This window comes from Apis dorsata, unplaced genomic scaffold, assembly GCF_000469605.1.
Source record: "Apis dorsata unplaced genomic scaffold, Apis dorsata 1.3 scaffold_991, whole genome shotgun sequence".
In the NCBI taxonomy this organism is placed as follows: domain Eukaryota; kingdom Metazoa; phylum Arthropoda; class Insecta; order Hymenoptera; family Apidae; genus Apis; species Apis dorsata.
Window position 1 is genome coordinate 21,840 of NW_006264094.1, and position 7,433 is coordinate 29,272.

At 23.1% G+C, this 7,433-nt stretch overlaps 2 protein-coding genes across 3 annotated transcripts in view; one reads left to right on the forward strand and one right to left on the reverse strand.

Moving 5' to 3' along the window:
• LOC102676121 (cullin-1) overlaps window positions 1-4,588 on the forward strand; it is a 5,680-nt gene extending 1,092 nt beyond the window's left edge. The window contains exons 3-15 of one of the 2 annotated variants that reach the window (XM_006624087.2): window positions 209-429; window positions 555-717; window positions 801-1,019; window positions 1,083-1,337; window positions 1,421-1,714; window positions 1,795-2,058; window positions 2,141-2,320; window positions 2,476-2,625; window positions 2,716-2,834; window positions 2,910-3,030; window positions 3,100-3,203; window positions 3,275-3,494; window positions 3,727-4,588. In XM_006624087.2, coding sequence (XP_006624150.1) covers window positions 266-429; window positions 555-717; window positions 801-1,019; window positions 1,083-1,337; window positions 1,421-1,714; window positions 1,795-2,058; window positions 2,141-2,320; window positions 2,476-2,625; window positions 2,716-2,834; window positions 2,910-3,030; window positions 3,100-3,203; window positions 3,275-3,494; window positions 3,727-3,807 — 2,334 coding nt within the window. In that variant the 5' untranslated portion in view covers window positions 209-265 and the 3' untranslated portion in view covers window positions 3,808-4,588. The remainder of the gene's footprint in view (window positions 1-208; window positions 430-554; window positions 718-800; window positions 1,020-1,082; window positions 1,338-1,420; window positions 1,715-1,794; window positions 2,059-2,140; window positions 2,321-2,475; window positions 2,626-2,715; window positions 2,835-2,909; window positions 3,031-3,099; window positions 3,204-3,274; window positions 3,495-3,726) is intronic. The other variant, XM_006624088.2, reaches the window with a different exon arrangement.
• Window positions 4,589-6,036: 1,448 nt separating this feature from the next.
• Window positions 6,037-7,433, reverse strand: part of LOC102678692 (protein CROWDED NUCLEI 4) — a 2,351-nt gene continuing 954 nt past the window's right edge. Inside the window, exons 2-6 of the mRNA XM_006624109.2 lie at window positions 7,147-7,291; window positions 6,918-7,082; window positions 6,693-6,827; window positions 6,443-6,577; window positions 6,037-6,269 (exon numbers count right to left, since the gene is read on the reverse strand). Of these exons, the coding sequence (XP_006624172.1) occupies window positions 6,186-6,269; window positions 6,443-6,577; window positions 6,693-6,827; window positions 6,918-7,082; window positions 7,147-7,291 (664 nt within the window). The 3' untranslated portion in view covers window positions 6,037-6,185. The remainder of the gene's footprint in view (window positions 6,270-6,442; window positions 6,578-6,692; window positions 6,828-6,917; window positions 7,083-7,146; window positions 7,292-7,433) is intronic.

Genomic DNA, 7,433 nt, shown 5'->3' on the forward strand with positions numbered 1-7,433 from the left:
CATAATCATTATCATCATCATCATCATCATCATCATCATCATCATCATCATCATTTTCATTTAGGTTTTAAAATATTTGAATAAAATTAATATTATATTTCTGTATGTGTAAAATTAAAATTTTATTGATTATTATTTGATATTCACATTATGTTATATTTCTCATATATCAAATTAATTATTTTATTATTATTTTATTTTTCTACAGAAATTATAGTAGACAATAGTAACAGTGACGCTCACTCGACAAGCGTATAAAAATAGGATGTCAGGGCATAGAGGCGGAGGAGGAGCTGGGAGCCATCAAGGAGGCCCAGCAGGTCTTAAACAAATAGATTTAGATCAAATTTGGGGAGATCTTCGTGAGGGTATTGAACAAGTTTACAACAGGCAATGTATGTCTAAACCAAGATATATAGAATTGTACACGTATCCTTTATAATTTAAAAATTAAATAATGAAAAAGGAAAAGAAAAATAAATAAAAATAATAAAATAATTGTTTATATTTATATTTGTTTTATTATTTCCTTATTGTATTATATAACTCATTAGACATGTATATAATTATTGCACAAGTGTTCATCAACAATTAACTAGAACATCGACCAAAAGTAAGAAAGGACAAATTTCTCAAGGAGGTGCACAGTTAGTTGGTTTGGAGTTATATAAACGTTTACGTGACTTTCTTAGAAATTACCTTATAAGTTTATTAAAGGTAATTTTTTTTTGCTTGCTTATTATTATTAATTAATACTAAGATGTAGTACTTAATATTTTAATTTAATATCTTTTATGCAGCATGGAATTGACTTGATGGATGAAGATGTATTACAGTTCTATACAAGACAATGGGAAGAATATCAATTTAGTAGTAAAGTATTGAATGGTGTATGTTCATATCTAAATCGACATTGGGTACGTAGAGAATGTGAAGAAGGTCGTAAAGGAATCTACGAAGTATATCAATCAGCTTTGGTTACATGGCGAGATAACTTATTCAAGCATTTAAATAGACAAGTAAGCGATTTAATTTAATAGATAAATATATGAAAAATAAATTAACAAATGAAATTACAACAGGTTACTAATGCAGTACTTAAATTAATTGAGAGAGAACGCAATGGAGAAACAATAAATACACGTTTAGTCAGTGGCGTAATCAATTGTTATGTAGAATTAGGTATGAATGAAGAAGATCCTGGTGCTAAAGGACAGAATCTTACTGTTTACAGTAATTCTTTTGAAAATGTCTTCCTTGAAGATACAGAAAGGTTTTACACTCGTGAAAGTTCTGAGTTCCTCCGACAAAATCCAGTTACAGAATACATGAAAAAGGTTTTGAAATTAAATTTTGTTACAGTTATATTTTGTTGATATATTTTCTAAAGATATTTTTAATAAATACCAGTTTATTATAGGCAGAACAAAGATTATTAGAAGAACAAAAACGAGTTCAAGTATATTTACATCAAACAACCCATGATAAATTAGCAAAAACATGTGAGAGAGTGTTAATTGAGAAACATTTAGATATTTTTCATTCTGAATTTCAAAATCTCTTGGATGCTGATAAGAACATAGACTTAGGTCGAATGTATCAATTAGTAGCAAGGATTCCAAATGGACTTGGCGAATTAAGGAATCTTTTAGAAGGTCATATAGCTAATCAAGGACTTGGAGCTATTGATAAATGTGGTGATTCTGCAGCCAATGTACATTTATTTATTATTTATAATAATTATATATTAATAATAACTTGGTATCTAATTTTATATCATAAATATTTTTATAGGATCCAAAGGTTTATGTAAACACAATTCTGGAGGTTCATAAAAAATATAATGCTTTAGTACTTGTTGCATTTAATAATGATAGTGGTTTTGTGGCAGCTCTTGATAAGGCTTGTGGAAGATTTATTAACAGTAATTCAGTAACTAGAGCAGCAAATAGCAGCAGTAAATCACCAGAATTATTAGCAAAATACTGTGACCTATTATTAAAAAAAAGTAGTAAAAATCCTGAAGAAGCTGAACTTGAAGATACATTGAATCAAGTTGTGAGTAAATTATTAAAATCATAAATAATAATAAATTTTTATTTGATAAAAATATTAATTTTTTTTTTTTTACCAATCACAGATGGTGGTATTTAAATATATAGAAGACAAAGATGTGTTTCAAAAGTTTTATAGTAAAATGCTGGCAAAAAGATTAGTACAACATATGTCTGCCAGTGATGATGCAGAAGCTTCTATGATTTCTAAATTGAAACAAGCTTGTGGTTTTGAATACACCTCAAAATTGCAACGAATGTTTCAGGTACTGTATTATGCTATGATATTCTTTTTAATTAATTTTATACATCTCAAACTTTTTTTTTTCTTTTTTACATTTTTATAGGCAATTATTTTTATACTGTTTAAGAATATTGATTAAAATTATATAACATTATAATTGTAGCAGTCTGTTCACAGGATATTGGTGTATCTAAGGACTTAAATGAACAATTTAGAAGGCATTTGACAAATTCTGCTGAACCATTGGATATAGATTTCAATATACAAGTCTTGTCTTCTGGCTCCTGGCCATTTCAACAGTCTTTTACGTTTTCATTGCCAACAGAGGTAAACAATTATCAATTAATATATATCAAATAGTATAATCAATTTAAAAGATAATATTATGGTTTAAATATTATTATTTTTATGTTACAGCTAGAAAGATCTGTACATAGGTTCACTACCTTCTATAGTTCACAACATAGTGGAAGAAAGTTGAATTGGTTGTACAATATGTCTAAAGGAGAATTACATACAAATTGTTTTAAAAATAGGTTATAAAACAATAAAATTTAAGATCCCAAAAAAATATTTTACATTATAAATGAAAATTCATTATTTAATTGCAGATACACATTACAAGCATCCACATTTCAAATGGCTGTTTTATTACAATATAATGGATCCACAGTGTGGACGATTCAACAATTACATGATGCTACACAAATAAAAATGGATTTTTTGCTTCAGGTAATATAATAAAAATTAAAAATGAAATATGTGTAAAAGAGATTTTAAATTATTTAATTCTTTTTACAGGTTATTCAAATACTCTTGAAAGCTAAGCTATTAACGGCAGCTACTGATGACGAAGCTGAATTGACGCCACTGTCAACAGTGGAACTATTTACAGGATATAAAAAGTATATTTAATTTAATTACTTCTGATATTTGTTTCACCAAAAATTATATTGATATATTACTTTTATGACAGCAAGAAACTGAGAGTAAATATTAATATACCAATGAAAACGGAATTAAAGATTGAACAAGAAACAACACAAAAAAATATAGAAGAAGATAGAAAGCTCTTAATTCAGGCAGCTATTGTTAGGATTATGAAAATGAGAAAAGTATTGAAACATCAGCAATTGGTAGCTGAAGTATTGAATCAATTAAGCTCTAGGTTCAAACCAAGAGTACATGTCATTAAGGTCAGTATCTTTTCTTTTTTTTTATTATTTTTAAAATTTTATTCTTAAATTATTATATATAATTATATTATATATATATAAACTTTATTATTATATTATTATTATTATATATATAAACTTATATAAACATATAAACTCATCATAACATAATATTATATATGATATAATATAAATAGAATTCTTTAAAAAAAAATAAATATAATTTTAATATAAGATAATTTTGCTTTTTCAGAAATGTATAGATATTTTAATTGAAAAAGAATATCTGGAGCGCACAGAGGGCCAAAAGGACACTTATAGCTACCTGGCATGATCAAGTTGATCCAAGACAACGATATGGCAGCAACAATACATGCAAATGAAAGATGACTATTCAATGTCATTTCTAGATATTGTCACAATATTTATTTAAGTCTCGAATTTGAATCTCATACATTCTCCTTGTACATGGATGCCCTTGTACCATGTTGTCCCTCTGGTCGCATTTAGAGTCTGGTTTTTATAATATGTTAATAAAATCATTTCATAGTCAAGCTGCTAGATGTATTACTGTCTACGCCGTCTTTGACGTAAATTCAAATATTGCTGGTTTTTGATATCATATTATCGTATTATGAAATGAAAAATGCACGAATCTAATCTTTTATGTTAATAAGGAATAGTAAAAAATGTTTTCAAAATTATAAATTCGTAAAATCAATCAAAAAAGTGAGAGAGAAAAGAGCGAATAAAATTTAGAGTTAAGCGTGGTAAGAGTGAAATAAATAAAACAAATGTTTTAAATAAATTTAACATATATTGTAAGACACTTATTAATGAACGAGGATGAAAGGCTGGGCATGCACTATTTTTTTTTTTATTTTTTTCTTTTTCTTTCAAATAGCATAAAGTGCATTAATATAATTTTATGAGATTATAAAATAAGAAAGAAATGTAATTTCATTAATTATTTGTATTATAATATAATATGAAAAACAAGAATTTAAATACATAGATAGTAATACATTTTAATGCAACATTTAGAGAAGTTTAATTATTAATCACGTGTACAACAGAAAAAATTTTATACCAGTGAATAAAAAAGTCTGCCCTAATAATATAAAGTTCATTGTTTTCGTGAGTAACACTCTCACATTTACATAAGTTTTTATTATGATTCAAAGAAATAAAGAAACTATATAATTATTTTCACAGTTAATTTATAATAAAAATAATATGAAATAATATTTTATTTAAAAATATTCAAATCAGAAATGTATGTTGTGTATATTATTACATCTACATATAAAAAATTTATTTCTTGTATATTTTCTCTCAGCGACGAATGTATCAAAATCTTATGGTATGATTTATTTACATACTTTATTGAAAATCATATGTTTTAGAAGCTATAATAAATTCAATATTAAAAGTGCAATATAAAATGCGAAAATGATATAGTATAATTTTAAATGTAAACAAATAATGACTTAAATAAGAAAATTGTTAATGTATCAATGCTTTTAATTTTAATAAGGATAGCAGATTTTGATGTATACATGTATGTGAGGTTGAGTTGTAAAACACAATATGTAAAAGAGTTATAAAATTAGAATTTTAAACGGAACGTTATCGTAATTATAAAAAAAGCAAATAGCATCAAAAAGGGAACAGGGAGTTATAATAAAATATTTGAAAAAAAAAAAAAAATAACATCTTCATATTAAAAGAAAAACAAAAATAATTAATTTAATATATTTTATTAAACAGAATGTAATAGGGATTTTAATAGTTTAACATTAAAATTAGATTGCGCAGTAATAATTAAAATGCAAATAAATATACTTATCTTCGTTCACTTTTTTGTGACACTTAATGTTATTTAACTGCTTTCAATGATAGTGTTTAGAATACGTCAAACTGCTTTTATAAGCATAGCAAATATACAATGGTATATATATTATTTAAAAAAATATAAAATAAGAATTTGTAAAGTTCATTTGATGAAAAGTTTTTTAAAAAATTAGTTTTCTTTGAAACATTTGAAAATTAAATTTAAAGATAAATTAAATGAATTTTTATACATACTAAGATTTGTTATTTTCAATCAAATTTTTTATGCATAAAATAAGACATAAAAATGTAAATAAATTAAAAAATATTTTTAAAAATTATTTTAAATGAAGATTAATTCAATTAAGTTTATTAAATTAAGTAACAATGAAAATCAATTGCATATCTTTTTTGTAAAATTGAACAATACATAATATTTTAAAATGAAAATACCAATACAATTTTTTATACATACATGATTTACATAATGAATATATATTTAAAATTTTGTTTTAATATTTTTTGTAATAAATTCATTTATATATATATATTTTTTTTTCAAATATTATAAATTATTTATTAAATATTAAAAATATATGCTGAAAAAGACATTTTAGATATAAAATAAATCAAATAAAAAAGATATTGGGATGAATTATAGAATTTAGATCAAGAAACAAAATTTTCAAATTTCATAATGAATGACAGGTAATGTATTGAAAAACACAGATTTTTCATAAAAAATATTATTAAGGATATATAATATCATGTAATATAAAATTGTATAAAATGTATGGCTATGAAATGAAATTATTCCATCTTTTGCAATGTATTGCAGTAGTTACATACATTTAATAAATGTTTTATATATAATATATATTATAAATTTTCAGGTTTTTGATCCAATAATCTTGAAAAATCTTCTTTTGCTAATTTTAGTTGTCCAACTGCCAGTAAGCATGCCTTGTGTGCATATGAGTATTTACATGCATATACACATATATACATATGTGTATATATATATATATATATATATATATATATATACACACATATATAGATTATAAGATATAAATTAAAGTACATACATAAACTTGTATATGTAATTTTATAAAAAATATAAAATATATACATACATTTTGCTTCTTTAAGTTATCTACAATTAACATTTGTTTTTTAAACACTTGTATCAATTCTGAAAGTTGTTTTCGCAAATGATTAATTGTTAATTTTTTTTCCTCTTGTAGATCTCTAATTTGAATTTTCAATTCCTATGAAATAAAGCAGGATAAAAATCTATATTATAACTAATTGTAAAATTGTATTATGACTAAAAATCTGTAAAATTGTATTATGATTAATATTAAATAGTTTTATAAACTGAACCTTTTCTTCTACTTCGGAATATTTTAATGCATTCTTAAGTTTATCATTGTTTTCTAAAGATCTATTTAATCTTATAGTACAACTATTAGATTGATGATTTGTTATTTTTATTTGCTTCTGAAGTCTATCCAAATCCTGTTAATATGCATAAGATAAATTAAAAATATACTATAAAATATTAATATATAAAATAATATATTTAAATATTTTATTAATATTACATACTTTTTTTAAAATTAAATTTTCTACATGTAATGCCTGTGATTGACATTGTATTTCCTTGTTAGTATTTTCTAATTTTGTGACTGTTTCTTTTAATGATTCTATTTCAGTCTTCAACTTAATTTCAATTTTCTTACTTTCACATTCTAAATTTTTACAAATATCATTCTAAAAAAAGATAATATAATTATGTAGAAATCAATTAAAAAAATATTAAATAAATTCTAAATACCTTTTTTTTATATTCAATATGCATTGTTTGCAGCTCATTATGTAATATATCTATTTTAGCTTTTAAGAAGTTAAAAACAGTTTTACTTGCTAGGTTTTTTTGTTTAAAAATATCATCTTCATTATCTTTCTGTAATTCTAGTTTTCTAGTATATATAAAAAATAAAAAAATTAAAATATAATATAATAAAAATTACATATAAATATAAATTCAATATTTTAATATGAAATTTTGACTCTTTTTCAAAATTAAATTTAATATGATATAATTTTTTAATTTTATACATA